Source organism: Hyperoodon ampullatus (genome assembly GCF_949752795.1).
Source record: "Hyperoodon ampullatus genome assembly, chromosome: 19".
NCBI lineage: Eukaryota > Metazoa > Chordata > Mammalia > Artiodactyla > Ziphiidae > Hyperoodon > Hyperoodon ampullatus.
This window is the reverse complement of record NC_136932.1, coordinates 18496520-18515578: the sequence shown is the minus strand read 5'-3', so window position 1 is coordinate 18515578 and position 19059 is coordinate 18496520. Positions and strand designations below refer to the sequence as shown.

General features: G+C 56.3%; 1 protein-coding gene across 7 annotated transcripts; it reads right to left on the bottom strand.

The window, feature by feature from the left end:
• Nucleotides 1–430: 430 nt before the first annotated feature.
• On the bottom strand, nucleotides 431–18016 carry EXOC7 (exocyst complex component 7; the record flags this gene model as incomplete). Of its 7 annotated transcripts, XM_079725950.1 has the most annotated exons (21): nucleotides 431–603; nucleotides 849–982; nucleotides 1090–1131; nucleotides 1353–1416; nucleotides 2142–2237; nucleotides 2453–2573; nucleotides 2899–2964; nucleotides 3718–3756; nucleotides 4516–4582; nucleotides 4852–4914; nucleotides 5313–5411; nucleotides 5683–5835; nucleotides 6118–6263; nucleotides 7243–7311; nucleotides 8196–8288; nucleotides 11198–11365; nucleotides 13548–13770; nucleotides 16037–16142; nucleotides 16343–16527; nucleotides 17677–17742; nucleotides 17951–18016. In XM_079725950.1, the coding sequence occupies 21 exons, from the start codon at nucleotides 18008–18010 to the stop codon at nucleotides 501–503; spliced, it is 2163 nt and encodes a 720-aa protein (XP_079582076.1). In that variant the 3' UTR covers nucleotides 431–500. The 7 variants fall into 7 exon arrangements, with proteins under 7 accessions (XP_079582076.1, XP_079582070.1, XP_079582073.1 ...); XM_079725944.1 differs by lacking the exon at nucleotides 3718–3756 and having other exon boundaries at nucleotides 17951–18010; XM_079725947.1 differs by lacking the exon at nucleotides 7243–7311 and having other exon boundaries at nucleotides 17951–18010.
• Nucleotides 18017–19059: the final 1043 nt, after the last annotated feature.

The window sequence follows — 19059 nt, the reverse complement described above, 5'->3', positions numbered from 1 at the left end:
AGAGCGGGTCAACCCTGCCTGCCTTTCTCCAGGCCCTGTGGCTGCAGTGTGGCCGGCTCCTCCGAGCCCAACCCTCACGCCTGGGCTGAAGGGGGTTCTCCATCCCCAAGTCCGAGCTGGCCCGGGGGTGGGCGTGCTCCGCTCTCCTGCTCCTGTCCACACGAGGCGGCTGAGGGCACAGACCTCCGTCTCCCTTCTCTGTCCTTCCTGCCTTGAAGCCGTCACGTGGCCCCTGTGGGCTGCAGTCAGGGTCACGAAACCCAAGGTGCGCGGGAAGCCCCGAGTCCCGGGAGAGCGCTGCTTGTGCGGGGACTGGGGGCTGCGAGAGGAAGGGCAAACCGGGACCCGAGGGCTCCGGGACGGGGCTCCTGGTCGGGGTGGTGGAGAAAGACCCCCGTGTCAAAGGACGCCACGCTCACCGGGCCCAGAGGCAAGTTAACACTGGTTTATCTGTCCGCTAACACGGCTGGCCTGGCAGAGCAGGCAGGGGCGGCGGCGGCTCAGGCGGAGGTGTCGAAGAGCCGATCGATCATGTCGCCCACCTGCTCCACGCGGTACCTGATGTACTTCTCAGGGTTCTTGGTGAAGGGCACGCTGCCGTACCTGACCGGGCGCTGAGGTCAGTGGGGACGCCCAGCCCCTCCCCAGCTCTGCCTCAGCCTAAGGCCCTCCCGACGGGGTGCCCCTGGGTGATGTCCGGGTCTGGCCCCACACCAAAGCCCTGGGCGCTGGATCTGCCACCCAAATCCACCACCCTCTCCAGGTTTCCTTGAAGAAGAGAAGGGCCCAGTGGTCCAGCCGGGGCAGCGGGGAGCGTGGGGCTGGCAGGGCAGAGACGGAGGGCTAACCTGTGCAGAAAGGCCCCGTAAGTCTCCTTAACAATGTTTTTCTGGGCTTGGCGGATCTTGTCCCTCTGCTCCGTGTCGGGAATAGCCCAGGCCTTCTGTATCTTGCACAATTCTTCCAGGCCATCGTTGAAGCCCTGGTCACCAAAACAGTGGAAACAGAAGTGACCCAAAGATAAATGTCTGAGTCTGTGTTGCTACAGTAGCAGCAGCGATCAGTGGAGCGGGCAGGATCCCGACTTACCTTAAAACGTTCCTTGATCACCTGCCGCTCCTTGTCCCGAAGCTGGGGGGCCAGGGGAGACGGCAGAGAAAGCGTCCCTCAGAGCAGAATCATCCTGCCCCTGCTCCCTCCCCAAACCCCAAGCCCAGCCCTCTCCCCTGCTGCCCGGATGGCCATGGGCGTCCTTTGCTTTCTCATCCCAGTTGTCTGTTTTTTCCCAGAGACACAACAGAAAGCACCACATCTGCTAGACAATCCCTTCCCAGCCCAGGCCTTCAGCCCACCTTGACTCCGGGCTGGAACACAGGTAGATTCTTCTCAGCAATGTAGTCAGTCACCTTTAACCAACTGCCAGGCAGGGAGGGAAGCAGAGGGCAGAGAAGGGACAGCCTCAGGCAGCTGCTCCTTCCCTGGGGCTCGATTGTTTTGTTTTTTAAAAATCTCTTGATCTACTGGGGGAGAGGGTGAGGGCAGGGATCAGTCTGGGTTGTAACTAAGCAAAACACAGCTGAGATTTTTTTCCTTGGGAATAAAAACGTTCAAGCTGCTCGCTTTTAAAATTAAGAACAGGAAACAGAACATTCAATAAATTGAACAAACACTACCAACTACACTTCACGTTGATATCATGGCCAATTAAGATGGAGAAGCAGATGAAAAAAGAGGGAATGGAGGACAGATAAACGGGAAAGCAGAGGGAGATACGGTCACAGGGAAGAAACACCCAAAGGGAGAGGGAGACGCACAAACTAAGAAACAGGAGGAGAGGGGCAGAGAGAGCCCTGTAGAGTGAGGCTCAGCCAAGTTCAAGGGACCTTGTGAGTCCCTTGGTCTAAACGTTACCCACATCTCTGACGGGCAGCCCTTCAACCATTTTAGTCGTCACCCTTGGCAACTACCCTTCTCCACTCCATGAGTGTGATTAAAAAACAAGTAGAGGATTGGGGTTCACAGGGTGGCAGTTCCCCGTCATTGAGCCCACTCTGACTGGGCCCAGCATCCCGAGGCTCTGAGAAGGAAGCGTTACTGGTGGGGACACAGGTCGGGGAGCGGGAGGGTGGGCGGAGGCCCACCTGCGCTGGTAAGTCTGGATCTGCTGCTCGATGTGCTCGCGGTAGGAGCGCTCGGCAGTCTTCTGGGTCACGGCCACCAGCTGGATCAGCTCAGACCTGGGGTGGAAGCAGGCGAGAGAGGAGAGAACGATAGAAAGGCTGCCGGCCTCTGCAGCAACACCAGTGGGGCCTGCCTCCCACCTCCCTGGGTCCTGGGACTGGGAAGGGTAAAGCGGCGCCCTCCCCGCCCTGGACACGAGGGGGCACAGCCAGCCCAGGCAGGCCAGGCAGGGGCGGGTGAGAGCTGCAGACCAGCACCCGTAGCCACTTACTTCTCCAGGGCCTTGAGGATGTAGTTGTAGTTGTTGTGCAGGAAGATGGCGCTCAGAGCCGGGTCCTCGTACACCTTGGACTTGCTCAGCAAGTTCAGCTGCAGGTTGCCCAGGACTTTACCTGCACAGGACAGGACGTGGTCATGCCTCCCGTGGCAGTCTGACCCAAACGACCCAATCCTGGGGCCCACAGACCAACTCCCACCCGTCGCTCCTTGTTCCTCCCGGACTCGAGACCCCACCAGCCTCGCCAGCCTTGGGAGGCTTTTGCCGAGCCCCCGCGGCCCCCCAACCAGAGGTCAGGCTGCAATTCTAAAAGTCGGGGCGCTGGTGCTCAGGAGCGGGACCTGGACTAGCAGGAGAGCACAAAATGGAGACGGAAGGGAAGAGGCAGGGAGGCAGGGAGGCCGGGGGCTGGAGGCTGCTGGCTGGCGGGGTGCACTCACAGATGTAGGTGCTCAGGAGGCGCTTGCTGAACTCGGAGCTGTAGCTGGTGGCTGAGGAACTGGTCTCTGTGAGAGGAGGAGTCCTGTTACCACAGCAGTGGCAGCAGCCGAGACCCTCTCTGGCCTCCCCTAGGCCCGCGGAGTGGCTGAGGAAACCCTGGGAGGGGCCCGAGCCTCCCTCGGGCAGAGCTGGGGATGTGCTGAGCTACAGGGCTCCCTTCCCGCTGCGGGGGGTGCTCCCTGGGACTCTTCCTGGAACCCAGGGCCGGCGCCTCCATGGTCTCGGCTGGCGGGGGTAATGAGCTGGCCCAGGGCCAGCAGGAAGGCTGGCAGGACAGGAACGGGACAGCCTCTGCAACCCAGCCTCTGACCCATGCTGGGGGTACCAACAAGGCCCACTTCTTCCATTTGTCAGCAACAGACTCTTAGAATAGGCCCCCCATTGCCTCTCCACCTTCACCCCCACTGCCTACAACCTCCTCTACCAGGGCCTTCTGAACAGACTTGCTGGCTGCACAGAGCAGAAAGCCAAGGGGGGAAGGGAGCGGATGGGGGAGGAAGGGGACAGGGAGGTGCTAGACCAGCTTGAAGGGTGTACTCAGGATGCTGGACACAGCAGGATGCTGCCTGGAGAAACCCAGAGACAGAAAGTGGCCGTCAGGGAGCTGAGAGGGTTGGGAGCACCCGGAAGGAACCCGTGTCCCCTCTGACCCCGCTCCTACTGGGGTCCTGAGTCTGTCCAGGTGCCTCTGTCCCCAGGGAACCTCACTCATGGGGCTTCAGAGGGGAAGGATGGGGCTGCAGAGCCCTGCTGCTTACCTCGGGGGTCTAAAGGAATATTGTATGTGTCCCCAAGAACTACGCAGTGAGAGGCAGTGCGCACAGAGGGGAAGGGGGGGAGACAGAGGAGGGAGAAAGATGCAAAGTGCAAAAACAGGTTAGAAATGGCCGCAACACCCGAGCCAAGCAGACTACTCCCCGCGACGCCAGAAACAGACAGCAGGACAGCCCAGGCTGGACCCCTGAAGGCCAGCGACACACTGGAAAGTGGACATCTGGAGAACCACAGGCCAGAGGCTGCACCTTGGCTCCTTGCCCCTAGACTGGGGGGAAAAGGGAAGGCCTGAGGGCCCAACAAGCTGCGCTGGGTCTCAGTGCTCGGAAGCGTGCTCTTCCCCACGTGCTAACCTCCTGAGCCCCAGTCCCAGGACAGCAAGTCACAGTCACGGGAAGATACCAGGCTGGCCCTGAGATGCCAGCTGTAAAGGGTCAGCTGTATTGGACTAATTAGGAGGACAGGCAACACAAGAGGAGGTGGGGAAATGCAGAAGGAGGGGCGGGGCGGGAAGGGCATCTCCAAACCAGTGAGTTCTGCTCTCCAGAGTGAGGACAGTGGAGGGAGCCGAGAGGGCATGGAGGCAGGAAAGGTAGTCACATCCCGGCTGCATTCCTGAGGCTGGGCCCAGATGGCCCAAGCAGCTTGGGGGTCCCGCCACAGGCCACATCTCCTTCCCACTCCACAGGGTGGGGGAAATCTCCTCACCCAGAGGGGGCTAACCCCACGTCTCCAGGCCAGAGGGAGTGGGGCACGGGGCCCCGCTGGGAGGGGCTAAGTACCTTGGGAGGCCAGCATGGCGCCCGCCGTCTCCTGGAAGTCCAGGAGCTGCTGCAGGAAGAGGATAGCCTGCGTGGGGAGAAAACAGGTCCAGGAAGAAGGTCAAGGGCAGGACCCAAAGGTCAGATCACCTCCTACAGTTCACCCCCTGACCATTCCAGGACAGGTACAGGGCCAGGGGCCTGCCCAGCGAAAAGGGTGGCTGCAAACTTCGTGCTTCACCCTGTGGGTTTGGCCTCCTGGGAAAGGCTCTGTCTGCTGGGGGCACTAAGCACCTTGCAGTCCATCCTGCCACCTGCGCCCCCTCCCAACCCCAGGAGCCTCTGGGCAGCACCTACGTTGCTCGTGAGCTCGTGCACAGTGCCATCCTTGGGCATGTTGTACTCCTTGTCCGGGTCGTTCTGTGGGAAGAACAGCCTGACTCCCTGAAGCAGCTCCCAGGGAGTCTCGCGCCCACCCCACACCCCAGTCTGCGGGCTCATGGCGCCACCTCCTGGCAGACAGGTGTCAGGATGCCCCTCGGGCACAAAGGTGAGCGGGACAGACATACGGACATGACTAGATGGGAAAAGCGGGGCAGGAGCTTGACGCCTGGGGTGGAGGCCTCTGGAGCCCCTGGGGAAGAAAGGGAGGCCCGTGGGCACTGACTGGAGACTAGCAGCACGGCCGGCTTCCCCACAGGGCAGGCCCACCCCTCTTGGAGGCCTGCTTTCAGAAAGAGTTTCCAAGCCAGGTCACCGGTGGCCCTGCCCACAGCCCCACTGGCCGTCCTGCATGGCAGCGGAGGGAGGGAGAGCACCTTGATGTTGTCAGCGAAGTCCTCCAGCGCTTTGGCTCCAACGGTCTCCATGGAGGTGATGAGGCTGGGCAGCTTGTTCTTGGTGCTGGCGGCCGTCCCCTGAGGAAGCACATGGCTGCACAGGGCACCAGAACCCGGCTACAGGCTGTGCCTGGGGCCCTGCTCCTTCCCAGCCCCTCACCCCAGGGGACTGTCTCCCCTCTTCACTCACCCCGAGAGCACCTCCACATGCCCGGGGCCCCGAGGAAGCTGCCGCCACTCACCCTCGGAGCAGACGCGTGGGGGTAGAGAACACAGTTCTCCGGGGAGGCCATGCCGGGCAGCAGGATTCCTCCTCCCGGGGTCCCCAAGGGCATCCTCACCCACATACCTGGAGCACCTGGTCAAACTCAGGCTTGGTCTGCTTGAGGTGCCGCAGGATGGGGAAGACGGTGAGCACAGCCGAGAAGTCGTGTCGGATGATGGCCTTCCGGGCAGCAGCCACAATGTTCTCCCCTTCAAACATCAGCCCGTCCAGGGCATCCTGAGAGAGCGGGGCAGGGAGAGGGCTCAGGGGAGGGGGCAGACAGCCGGTTCCCAGGGACGGTGAGGGCACCTGGAGGGGCGTGGGGGAAGTATGCCCCCAATGGGGAGGTCCCGACCAGGACACGCCACCCAGGACAGATCCCCAGGATGGGACGTGGAGGTGGTGGCTGGAGTTGAGGGCTATGGACTGCATGCCTGGACCAAACTCAAGCTTCTGCAGTGACAGCTCTTGCTGGGGCATCTGGTCAGGGCCCAGGGGCAGGGTGGGGTGGGGCAGGACCTGTATCAAAGAGTCGAAGGTCTTTTTCTGATGGTGCTCAGGGATGACATCCGTCAGCAGCTGGTACTCGCTCTGGGCCAGCTTGACAAAGGCACTGACGCTGTGAATGTAGGCGTCGGTCTCCATGTCCAGCATGTCATCTCTCCCTGGGGGAAAGCAGCGCCCCTGAGCTACTGGCTTGGGGCAGACCCTCTCCCTGCTGGGGGGTGGGGCACGAGTCTCCCCAGTTCCTGGCCTGTAGCCAGACTAGCAGCAGATGGGGAAGAAGACTGTGCTGGCAGGAAGCTGAGAGAACTCCAGCAGGCCCGACGGGGTGCAAGGGGAAAAACGGGCTGAGTCCAGCCTTTGTTCCAGAACGTCAGGTACGAGAGGTGTTGGGGAGATGGATAAAAAGGATAAGAAGATCCCCCAATCGACTTCCTGGATAAGACACGCCTGACCCCAAGACTGAGGATTCTGAATTGTACTGGGAAGAGGACGCCCAGGGATGGGCAAGTGGCCGCGTCCACCTCAAGGAGGCAGGCACAACGGTCATCCATCTCCGAAAATGCTGGGCCTCTGGAGCCAGATACCAGCCCCGCCAGGCCTTCTGGAACGTATAAAAAGGCAGTGGGCTCTGGTCCATAAGGCTAGCTGGCATGGCGTCAAAACTGGAGAATAGGCAAAATGAGCCTCAGAGGGGGAGGGCTCCCTGGTTGTCAGCTGCCCCAGCAGGAGACAGGATCCCGCTACTGCATTGGAGGCTGGGGCAGGGGTGCCCACTGGCAACCTGGTCCTATGTGCCGAGGGACGGGCTCCGAGGAGTCAGAGGTTTGGAGCCATCGCTGGAGTCAGGTGTTGGTGCTCCCTGCCCTCCAGGGGCCCGCCTGCCCTCTCTGCCCGCCTTCCGAGTGGCGGCAACTTCTGCCCTTGGCCCAGGCCCTGAGAGCCAGGCGTGCACTCCCACCTGGAGAGAGGCAAGGGGACCTAGTGCCCAAAAGAGAGACAGACCGGAGAGAGAGAGATGCGAGTAGGCCAGGCTCATCCTTGGAGCGGAGCGGCCGGCTAGGCCAGGCCGGAACAGGCCCTCTGGGGACGGCCGTGAATGCAGCGGCGGCTGCCCTCGGGCTGGGCTGCAGTACTCACCGGCCAGTGGCCCGTGCTTGTCGTTCAGAGCCTCGGACAGGTGCTTAACTCGGAAATCATGCTCGTGACCTAGCGAGACGTCGGCCGCAAACACAAGCAGCGTTTATCCAGGGGCGGGGTGGCTGCCTCTCGGGGGACTGGGAAGAAGCCCTCGATCTCCAGGGGGGGATGTGAGATGGGGTGTAGGGGAAGGGGCATTGGAGAGGGCTCTGAGCCCCTCCTCTGCTCAGACCACCTTGGGAACAGCCGTTTCATGCCTGACTTGCAGTGCCCCGGACCATCCTCGGGAGCTGGTTTCCCCAAGCCTGGAGGCTAAGAGAAAGCCGGGTTTCTGAAGTTTCCAGCAGCTGCGGAAGGTCTGATGCTCAGCCCCAGGGGGTTTATCTCACCATATTTGGGGAGAGATCCAGTTAGAGAAATGTCACTGCCCAGTGAATGGGGACAGGCTTCTTTTTGCCCCCAGGGTCATTCTTTTGAAGGCGATCTGGTCCACTAGGGCAGGGCTGTCCTTCCTCTGATGGGAGGGAGGCAGGGACATGGTGTACGGGCTGCCTGTCCCCTGTGGCACATGCTCGCCTTTCAGGTGGAGGGGGGCGGCCAGGAGGCCTCGGCTGCCTTGGTCCTGCCACTGCTGGTCTGAGCGTGAAAGGGCTGCCCGTGACAAAGAACTTTCTCTGAGTTCAAACAGGAGACAAGGACAGAGACAGGGAGGGGAGGGAGCGGGAAGCCTCCGGGAGGGCAGAGCTGCCGTCAGCCAGACAGGACCAGGCCGAGGGCCATGAAAGCTGCCCCCGAGCCAGCTGGGGTCAGAGGCCCAGGACCTCAGTTCCCACCCCTGGTCCCCTCTCAGGGTTGCGCCCGAGGCCCTCTGGGGGGTTGGAGGCTCTGCCCTACCACGAGAGTGGACACACGGTGGACGAGGAGGGAAGAGGAGAGGAACACAGGACGATTACCTTCCAGAGGAATGAGGTTAGAGCCCCCCTTTTTCCCATCTAGACCATGCTGGGAATACTGTTTCAGAAGGTTCTGAGCCTTACGGATCGTCCCTGTCACCAGAGCCACACAGAGAGGAGATAAGAAGACCTAGGAAACGAGTGAGAGAAAACAGCAGCAGCCCTCCACCTGCCCCCCAGGCCCACGCCCACCCCCAGCAGAGAGCACGCCCAGGTACCATCTCTCCCAGCAGGCCTCTCCCGGGCCCGCCAGAGGCCCCGCGGAAGGAGATGGAGGAACGGACACATTTCGTTCCCCCAGTGGAGCTCCTGATCCTGCCAGCGACCCTCACTGTTCCAGATCTGAGTTCATTTTAGGAAGTGCAGAGGGTGAAGGAGATGAGATGGACCAAGATCCACCAGGAGAAGCCAAAAATAAAAAACAGTACTGAGTGGCACTTAACTCAGAAATAGACAAGGGCCTGGGATGGAGGAGCTAGCGATGGAGCTCTCACACCTAGAAGGCGAGACCAAGTGGCAGAGCCTGGGGGCACCTTGAAGCGGGCAGGCCCATGGCTCCTCCCCAGAGGGCAGGCAGAGTTCTCCGGGCATGCTCAGTGCTGGGACGCGGCTAAACAGTAGCCAAAGGAAAGCAGCACCCAGGAGTTGGTGAAATGGGACTGAGCTTCCTGGGACAGCAGCGCCCAAGACAGAAGGCTTGGAGACCCAGAGGCAGACTGGCCCCATACACCAGGGGAGGGACCCAAACCACCAAAGCAATTGGGAAAAACTCAAAAGCCAAAAAGAAGTTAATAGGAGCCATCACACAGAGAGCAGGAGGGAGGGCAGCAGGAAAGGGCACATGCTCTTGGCATGGGGGGGGAACCAACAGTTAGTATCACAAGTGAGAACAATGAAAACAAAACTGCAGCGCCCACGGCCTCCAGGGTCAGCTACCTCTGTGGGAACGAGACGTCACAGGACAGAAAATGTGGGGAAATAAAACAGCATTTAAAACAGATGCGTACAGCTGCCCTGTTAATAAAATGTACCGGGGCAGGGGAGGCACCCATGAGTGTAACTCCGTCCCTCTTCCCTGGGGACTCCCAGGTGCCCCCTTGCACCTCTGAACACAGTGAGGCTTCTTGGGTCCTGGCAGCTCCCCAGAAGGCTAGCGGAGAAGGGACGGCGTCTGGAGCGGCTCATTTCTTTCTGTTTGCACCAACCGCACGTAGTTACTAATGACCAGGTTTGGGGCTTGGGCTCAGCATCTGTCTTGCTGGGTTCTGCCCCTTCAGTGAGCAGCCCCGCTAATGAGCGAGTCAGTGCCCTGCCCCACAACCGACCAGGAGCAGGTGGGCCCGCCGGGCCTCCAGGAGCCTCGCCAGTATGCTCGCGTGGACGTGGGCTGGGGACACTGATCCGGCAGCCGCCAAACCCATCAGGAGCACAATGACCACGAACGACGCTGAGGTCGGTGCTTCATTACCCACCGAGGCCTCCCTGCTCCTCTCCTCAAGGGCTGGGAACTGATGTCCCAGGGGCCTGATTCCCTAGTTCCTGACGTCAGTCCTGAGCCCCCCAGCTCCTGACAACTCTTGAAACCCCACAGAAACCAGAGGGACGCTCAGAGCCCGAGTTTTCCTCTTGGGGCTCTAAGCCAAGCTAGATTAGGCCCACTGGGGGACCCGAGATCAGATCCCTGCTCCCTGCACGGCCAGCAGCACTCTTGGATGCAGACTGGGTCCTGGGGCCTCCACTGGACCCATCAGAGAAGAGACAGAGGGGAAGAGAGCACAGACTGGCCAAGGCCCAGGCAGCCTCGCAGCCTCCCGGAACCAAGGCACAGAGACGGACAGGCCCAGGTGCAGCCAGCTGCGGCTGCGCAGGCTGGCTTAGTAGAGTCACCGTTTGTGGCAGGTTCCCCAGGGGCTCGGCCAGGATATCCACACTGGGGAGGGGGAAGGCAGGGCTCTTCCTGCTGGGGCCACCCAGATTCCCTTACGATCTATTCCCCTGCGCCCCTGCAGGCACCCTCGGCTCAGCCGTATCTCCGAAGCCTGAACAAGGGCCTGAGGAGGAGCAGGTGCTCGCGGCGAGTGTCAACAGGCCCTTCGTTCTCTGACGGGCAGGTAAGGAAAACGCCGTCATGAGGGGCGGGTCCCGCCGGGGCACCCGGGATGTGTGCCCACAGCAGCAGCTGGACAGGGAAGGCTAGGGTGGGAGCAGCCCCCAGCCTCACTGGCTCTCTCTCCCTGGGGCTTGCAGCAGCCCCTCACCCTGGAATACCCCAGCCTCTCGAGGGCCACACCTCTCAGCAGCCAGACACAGCCAGGCTTGCCAAGCGGAAGCTGACACCCAGGAACACTGTTTACCTGGAGCGTAGACTACAGGGGACGTGATGACGGGAAGAAGGACAGACAGTGAGCTGTTCGCCCAGGATACCAACGCCCACAGCCCAGGCGTCTCCCACCTCAACACCCCTCCCTTGACTCTCCCGCCGCAAGGCACTAACTTTCAAGTGGAGCCCAAAAGCCGGATTAAGTTCTTTGGAGAAGAAGGCGTGGGGTTATTTTCCTTTCTGGGTGACTGTGGAAGTGGAAACTCTCCCCTATCCACTTCTTCAAGCCACCCTGGCTTTTTGCAAGGTGACGGCTGCAGTGCCTGCCCCGTCCTGTCCACGGTTTTGGCGGCAGCAGCGTGCCTGGCCTCCTGACGCAGGGAGGAGAAGGGGGTCCAGCAAGGGGCTCTGCCCCGGCACCCCTGTCAGCCCACCTCTCTGTGCCTGTGACCCTCCACTCCAAGGACCCTTATGTAGCCCCCAGACTCGGCTGGGCAGAGAGAAGCTCAGCGGATGGGGCCTTGCTAGGTGGGCAGACACCTGCTTTCTGTCCTGCGTACCTATAGTTGGGGGTCGCTGTGAGGTCAAGCTGTAGCGGCTGCTACCCCCAGGGTGGCCAAAGGCAACCCGGGTCCCACAGAGCTTCTGTCTGGTTCTGAGGTGGGCCAGGGTGGGGACTCACCTGGCCGCTTGACCGGCTTCTTGGTAGGTGTGTCCTTCCTCTTGTTGGGGACAGCAGGGGAGTAGGGGACCCCGGACGAAGAACTGCTCTTCCGGAAATGCTCCTTCAGGCCTTTGATGGAGCGGTCCAGCTGGCTGGAGCGGATCTGGTAGTAGACGTTCATGAAGTCTGAGGAGAGATGGGCGACAGCTGGGGTCCCTGCCTCTGCCTGGCCCCAGGGCCTCCCTCTCACTTCCAGACGCAGCTCCGCAGGGCAGCAGTGGTGCCCACCACTGCTCCTTGCTACCCCCTTCCTAGCGGCCTCCCACATGACCTCGTCCGTCCCAAATCAAAGGCTTAAAAGGGAAAGTATCCCCCAACAGAACCAACAGTTAGTTGTTATTTTTTATTTTATTTATTTATTTTTGGCCGTGCCGTGTGGCCTGTGGGATCTTAGGTCTCTAGCCAGGGACTGAACCCAGGCCCCTGGCAGTGAAAGTGCCAAGTCCTAACTACTGAACCGCCAGGGAATTCCCTGTGAGGTTTGTTTGTTTTTTTTTTTGCCATGCCACATGGCGTCTTCCCTGACCAGGGATTGAACCCATGTCCCCTGAGCTGGAATTGCGGAGTCTTAACCGCTGGACTGCCAAGGAAGTCCACAGTAAGGTTTTTTTAGATTAAAAAAAAGGTAAAGTTAACATCCAGCTTCAACTTGGTAAGGGGTCAAAGGATGTGAGCAATTTATATGCGGTAAAGAGACAACAAGTGTCACTGAATTAAAAAACACACCATTTCTTTAGCCATGAATGAAATGCAAATTTTAAAAAATTAGAGGATTGTGAAAACCCTGTCAAATAGCTAAGATAAATAAAGCTAATGAAGAACAAATAGCTGTGGGATTTTCGATGGGTCAGTCGACTGGCCCCACCTAGCCGGAGACGAACTCAGGACGGCAAGAAGGTTACAGATCTGTTCAGACAGTTCTGCCTGATAACTGTACCTTTGAGAAAATATCTCAGAGAACTTCCTAAATAAGAAAAGCAAGCCATACAATTGTGCTCACTGCAGCACTATTTGTCGATACTGGAAAACTGGAAAATCCAAAAATGCAAACGAGCAAGGAAAAAGATACGAATGCCACGGTACATTTTAGCAGTTCCCAACGAGTGTGTCGCCAATGTGAAAAATGGAACAAAGCACTGAGGCTCTGACTGAAGGGGACTGAGGGGTCTGGAGGCATCCACTGGCCTCTGGCTTATCCCAAGGGAGCCCCTGAAAAGCTCCTGCTGAGCCCTCAGCTCCCACAGTGCAGCTCATGAGCCACAGACGTGCCATGTGGTCAGTACAAGTGGCCCTGAGACCTGGCACCACAGAGTCCTTGAGGGAAGGCAGGGATAGTGATAACGCACACTGACAACTTGGTATGTGTACAAACTAACAAAGAGAAGAAGAGTGTGGAGGGCTAAAAAGCTTAAAATTGAATATTCATTACAGTTGGGTTTTTTTTTTTTAATTTTTTGCTTAACTTGGGATTTTTAAAAAAATTCTGGGACTGGATTTCAAAAATTATGGTACCAACATACCATGGAATATTATGCAGCTGCCAAAAAGAATGAAGCAATACACATGTACTGATATGGAACACTCTCAAGACATATTACTAAGTTGAAAGCAAAATCCAAAAAAACAATCATAGGGGAGTGTTTAGTATGCTCCCTTCCACTTGGGAACGAGGAGCAGATACACACATATTTATTCTCTCTCTCTCTCTCTCTCACACACACACAGTGGCATAAAGAATTTTTTGGCAGGGTATAAATAACCTTAACAGTACTCATCTTTGGGTTATGATACTGTAAGCATCAGGGAAGTGGGGAGATGGACTTTTGCTTTTCACCTAAGCCTTTCTGTGCTATTTGAAGTTTTTATCATTAATCAAAAAAAGGAAAGAAACAAGAAAGTAAGGTACATAAAAAAAGTTTGGGGGCTTCCCTGGTGGCACAGTGGTTGAGAGTCCGCCTGCCAATGAAGAGGATGCGGGTTCGTGCCCTGGTCCGGGAAGATCCCACATGCCGCGGAGCGGCTGGGCCCGTGAGCCATGGCCGCTGAGCCTGCACGTCTGGAGCCTGTGCTCCACAACGGGAGAGGCCACAGCAGTGAGAGGCCCGCGTACCACAAAGAAAAAAAAAAAAAAAGCTTGAATTTAGCTAGATTCATAATTTGATACATAAGCTGTAGACTTATTGCTCATATTGTTTCCTACTAAACTCCTTTGTTTTAAAAGAAATGCAGGTGGATTAAAGAAACAGAGGGCAAAGTCCACTCCCTCTGGCCCTGCCACCTGGGCCCCCGCCTCCCCAGGACACCTCACCTTGGTTGCGGCCATATTCCACCAGCCAGCGGGAGATGCGGATCACGTCCTGCAGCACGCTCTCAGGCAGGTGCTCTAGGGGCACCTCCTCCTGTACCTCCAGGTCATCCTCACCGCTGATCAGATCCAGGATGAGCACAGGGGACACGACCTTGCTGTGCCGGGTCATCAGGCTGCGGAACTCGGACTCCAGCGACTCCTTCCCCCGCTCAAACAGCAGCTTCTACAGGGAAGTAGGAAGGAAGAGAGGAGGGAAAGAAGAAAGAGGGTCCACGGCTGTTCCAGCATTTGGCAGGCCCTCGCCTCCCCATCCCCTTCCTTTGCCTTCCTGATTCTGGGCCTCAGCCCTCCTCTGCCTTCACTTCCTTTTTCCCAGAGAACAAACGCTGGGAAGCTTTCCCTGATGATTTCTTTCCCTTGTGTTCTCTCAAAATGTATGTTCATAGGTGAAACCCAGAGTTTTACAAGTAGGTGCTTCACAGATATCAGCTGATTATTTTCTCATTGTACCATTAATTTGTGTTCTTGTTAGAAAAGGGATTGCAAAAGAAAAAAAACAGATAAATTGGACTACATCAAATTAAAAACTTTTGTGCTGTAAACGATACCATCCAAAAAGTGAAAAGACAATTCACAGAATGAGAGGAAATACTTGCAAATCATGTATCTGACAAGCGACAGGTATCCAGAGCAGATAAGAGAATTGAAAACATGTCCACACAAAAGTTCGTACACAAGAGTTCATAGCAATACTGTCCATAACAGCCAAAAAGTGGAGTGACCATCAAGTGATGGACGGATAAACAAAACGTGGCAGATCCATACAATGCAATATTATTCAACCATACAATGGAATGAAACACTGCCACACGCTACCACATAGATGAACCTTGAAAACATTATGCTAAGTGAAGGAAGCCAGACACAAAAGGTCACATATTGTGTGATTCCATTTTCAGGAGAAGTCCAGAATAGGTAAATTTACAGAGACAGAAAATAGCTGAGTGATTACCAGAGGCTGGGTGAATGGGGAAGGGAAGGGAAGAAGAGTGACTGCCAATGGACTTCTTTTTTTAGGCGATGAAAATGTTATAAAACTTATTCCGGTGTTGCTGCACAACTCTGTGATTATACTAACACTACTGCGTTTTATACTTTAAATGGGTAAATTTTATGGTATGTGAATTATATCTCAGTAAAGATGTTTTAAAAATAGAGAGAGGAGTTGGAGCATTTCTGCTTAAATGAAAAGTACGTCCCCTAGGGTAAACCTATAGCATATTTTTTGTATTCTCCTTCTCTAATCCACTCCCACACCCAAGTTCTAGCACAGAGCTCTTCACTCTGTGATCCAAACTTGGTAGAGACCCTCAAGAATCAAGTTCTCCAGCCCCTGGCATCCCAATCTCTGAGTCCAGGCTGCCCACCCAAGGGCTGCAGTATTATGGTTTTACTGGTGTGTGCCCACTGCGTTACTGGTGTGCTGAGGTATTGATCTTGTCAGTCCTCCGGGTAGCCAGGTGGCGCTGTGCGCAGCCAGAGACCACTGGCTAGTTACCACTTTACCTCAGTGTGCCACACAAACATTCTCATTTCCGATGGAGCCACGATGGGAGAAAAGCTGGGAGGCACTGTTCTAAGCAACAGCTTTCTGGGTGGGAGAAAAGCCAGTTTCCCATCTTTGTTCCCCATCCCACCCCCTCTTCTGGGTAAGACACACGCCTCAGGGCAAGAACTGTGGTGTCACCAGGAGGGTGTGCCAGGTGACTGGGGGTCCAAGCTGGCCTGCCCTCTAATGTTCCTCAGTGGCTGGGATGGCTGGGCCTCTGCTCCCACCTTTTCTCCTGTCTGCATTCTCTCCTTTCCTCAATGCATTGAGTAAATCTCACTTCCCAGCCCTTCTCCATCTCCCTCTGGTGATCTAAAGACCCCAAAACTTAAACACAAAGATACGACACAAAAAAATTGAATATGAAAACATGAATGCAGGTCCCCTGACTAGTCAAATTCATTGAGTCAGAAAGTAGAGTGATGATGGCCAGGCGTTGGTGGGGAGGAGAAAGGGGAGTTAGTGTTTAATGGGTACAGGGTTTCAGCCTGAGATGATGAAAAGAATTCTGGAGATGGTTATACGACAGTGCGAACGTACTTAATGTCACTGAACTGTTCCCTTAAAGATGGTTAAAAAGGCAAATTTTATATTATGTATTTTTTGCTACAATAAAAAAATACCCATGCATTTATAAAAATCAAATGTTAAACTTATACTTCATATTTAACTTATAATTTAGTTAAATTATTAAGATGCAATAAAAATGTATACCTGTAATTTCTGAGACAGAGATCTTAATGCCTACAGTATGTGTATGGTATTATATACTTCTGTTTATTCTACTATATTCTCTTTTAAGCTGGTTCAGTGTCTCTCATGAGACCAGGGCCGTGACTCGTGTCCCCAAACCTCTCACATCACTCTGCTGGCCCCTTACCACTTTGTTGAGCTCTGGGCTGTCTGGGCTGTTGTCCTGGAAATACTCCACAGCCTTCTGAATCTTGGCCATGCTGCCCAGGTACTCTTCCAGCCTACCTGTGGGGCTGGAAAGGAGAAAAGTCCTATTAGCCTGGGCAGATGGAAGTTGAAGAGGAAGGACCAAGAGAATGGTATTTGGAAAGGGGAGAAGAGAATGAACACAGGGGACTCGAGGCTCAAATATATTCTACTCCTCCCTTCCAAGGCCTACAGCCACTGGTGCAAGAGGCTAGGTTAGGAATGTGACCTTCTGGCCCTAGCTCACCCCTCCCTGATGATCTTCTCAGTGTCACTGGCCACATGGTAGTAGCTGATAACGTGGTCCAGACAGGACAGAGTCTTCTCAACGTTCTCCTGCAGCCGCTGCAGGTTCTCCGTCTGTTTGTGCACAGGGATGATGGAGTTCTCCAGCTTCATAAGGCGACTCTCAAAGGATGACAGGATAGACACCTGCGGGGGGAAGCTCCGTGCTCTCAGGCCTCAGGGTTGTCCCAGCACTGCTTCTGCCACCCACCAGGTCCTTGGCAATTGCTGCCTCTTCTCTGGTTTTCTAGACAATAAGCTCCATGAGGGAAGGGACAGGGTATATCTGTTCACCACTGTATCCTCAGAACCTACCATGTGCCTGGCACATAGGAGGTGGCCCAAATAAATTGGCTGAAGTTTGATTTGAAGGCAAGTCAAGCATTAAATTAACTCCTCCTCAGATAATCACCTCAGGATGGCTTCCCTTCCACCCTTTGAAGCCAAATCTCAATCTCTATTCTCTCTGATGCTTTCCTGGACTGAACAGGAAGTAGTTTCATACAGAGTAGCCTCAAATGCATTGCTGGTACCTTCAAAACCCTTTCTCTCTAAGAGTGAATCTCATTAAGTAAGGCCTAGCGCCTGATGACTGTGTTACTAAATACATACTCAAGTTTGTATCTGCTCAGTTTGTGCTTTTCCAGTCTTCTCTAGGAACAAGGAAGGAAACTCATATTTACTGAGGACCTATTGTATACCAGGTACTATGCAAAATGCATCTGCATGCATTAGCTTCTATGACCTTCACAGTTACACTGGAGGTTGGCATCGTCTGTTTTAGCAGAGGAGGTAACTGAGGCTCAGAGTTACCTGTCAGGGGCCACACACAAATAAGTGGAGGGGCGGGGACTAGACCCCAGATCTCTCTGACTTCAGAGCTCATTTTACACCTCAAGCCCTCTGGGGTGAAGGCCGAGTCTTTTTCTGCCCTCAGTAATCTCAGAAGTGGTAACCCGGCCGTCCAACCCTCACTTGAATTGACGATGACGCATGGCCAGTACCCAGCCCACCTAAGTCAGTCTCACTAGATGTCTGCAGAAGGAGAGAAGGAAGAATGGAGAACTTAGGCAGAAAGCAGAAAGTCCAGGCCAGTGGGGGCTGCAGCATCCTCAGTGAAGGGGCGGACAAGGGGAAGGGAGTGTTAAGAGACGTGTCACACTGTTGCTAGAGAAACCCACAGGTTACCACCACCACTACCCAGACCCGCACCCCCAGGCCTTAGGTGCCGGAACTACCGGGTCGCAGGGTTCTCCTCCAGCGTCTGGAAGCCCTCCCAGCTGAGGGGTTACTCACCATGTTCTTGGTAAGCTGGTCGCTCTTCTCCAGGCTGTCTCGGATGAAGGACAGCGTCTCCTCCTCCTGGGGGGAGCGCACGCAAGGACATCACCAGAAGCCGAAGGCTAAAGGAGACCACCGCGTCCTAGATCCACGGCCTCGCCCCTAGGAGACTAGGTCTCCTCGCAGGGAGGGCCCCCTCCCACTCCCGCCGCCTCCCTGAGTAGAGGCCCGGCCCGCACCTCGCCCCCCTCCCTCACCTCCTCCCCCGCCTCCCCAGCTCCAGCCCCACCTGCTTCAGCTTGTCCTCGATCTCCCGCCGCCGGGCGGACGCCTCCTGTGGGGGGATCATGACTTCGACCCTCCCAGCGGCTCTCACTGCCCAGTACCTCGCCTCCGAGTGCCCTCTCGGCTCCCGTCCCTGTCACACCCACTTCCGCCCGCGGCCCCGCCCCGGGGTGCCGCGCTGATGTGCCATGTTAGGAGTGGCAGGCTGAGTGCGCCTGCGTGCAACTCAGTACAGGGGCACCGGGACGGTGGCCATCTTGGGTGTGACAGAGAACAGTGTTCGGGTTTGTCCTTGATGCGGGTTTCCACCCTCAACAGAGAAGGTTCTCTTGAGCGGTGTTTTGTCACAACAGTTACAACTCACTTGCCGTCTTCGTGGGAAGGCTGACTCTTCTCACAAAGATCAATGACGAATTCGTTTCTCCAGATCGAAGTCTGGATCCAGGCATCGATGTCGCGTTCCCCACAAAGCATAGCACAGAGCTTATCACACAGCAGGCGCCTAATGTGTGCCCATTTAATGAACAAGGGGCCTGTGTAATCTTGTCCCCCCTTCGGCCCTAAAGCTCATGGAACGGGCCCTATGTGCAAGCCCTCGTATGGGGACAGAGTGGTCGCCCATGGTCCCAGCGGCACCCATAACTACAATCCTGCCTTGTGGAGGGGCTCAGCCAAATTCCTGTGGCGGGAGTTCTCGGCGCGTCCATCCCAGGGATTTGGATGGCACCGGAGAGCAAGCCCCAAGCTCCACCGGAAGGCGTCTGTTTTGTAGAGAACTGTGTGGTTTTATTTGCTGGGGGTGAGGACCCCGCTGGGGGGAGGGCGTGGGTGGTGTGGCTGAGAACCTGGGCGGGTAGAGAAGTGGCTTCAGCGGGCAGTTTTCCTACATCTGGAAACAGTGCAAGGGGAAGGCTGAAAGAGCCCAGACCTGTCTGAGGGCTTGGGGCCCAGGTGGTGGTGTCAGTTAAGGAGAGGTTGAGGCCTGCCTGCAGGTATTCAGACACACGGGGAGCATTGCTCACAGGGCCTTTGAGGAAATCAGAAAGGCTTGGAGAGCTGCTAGGGCCCCTTCTGCAGGGTGCCAGAATGTCTCAGTTCCTCTGTCCGGACTCT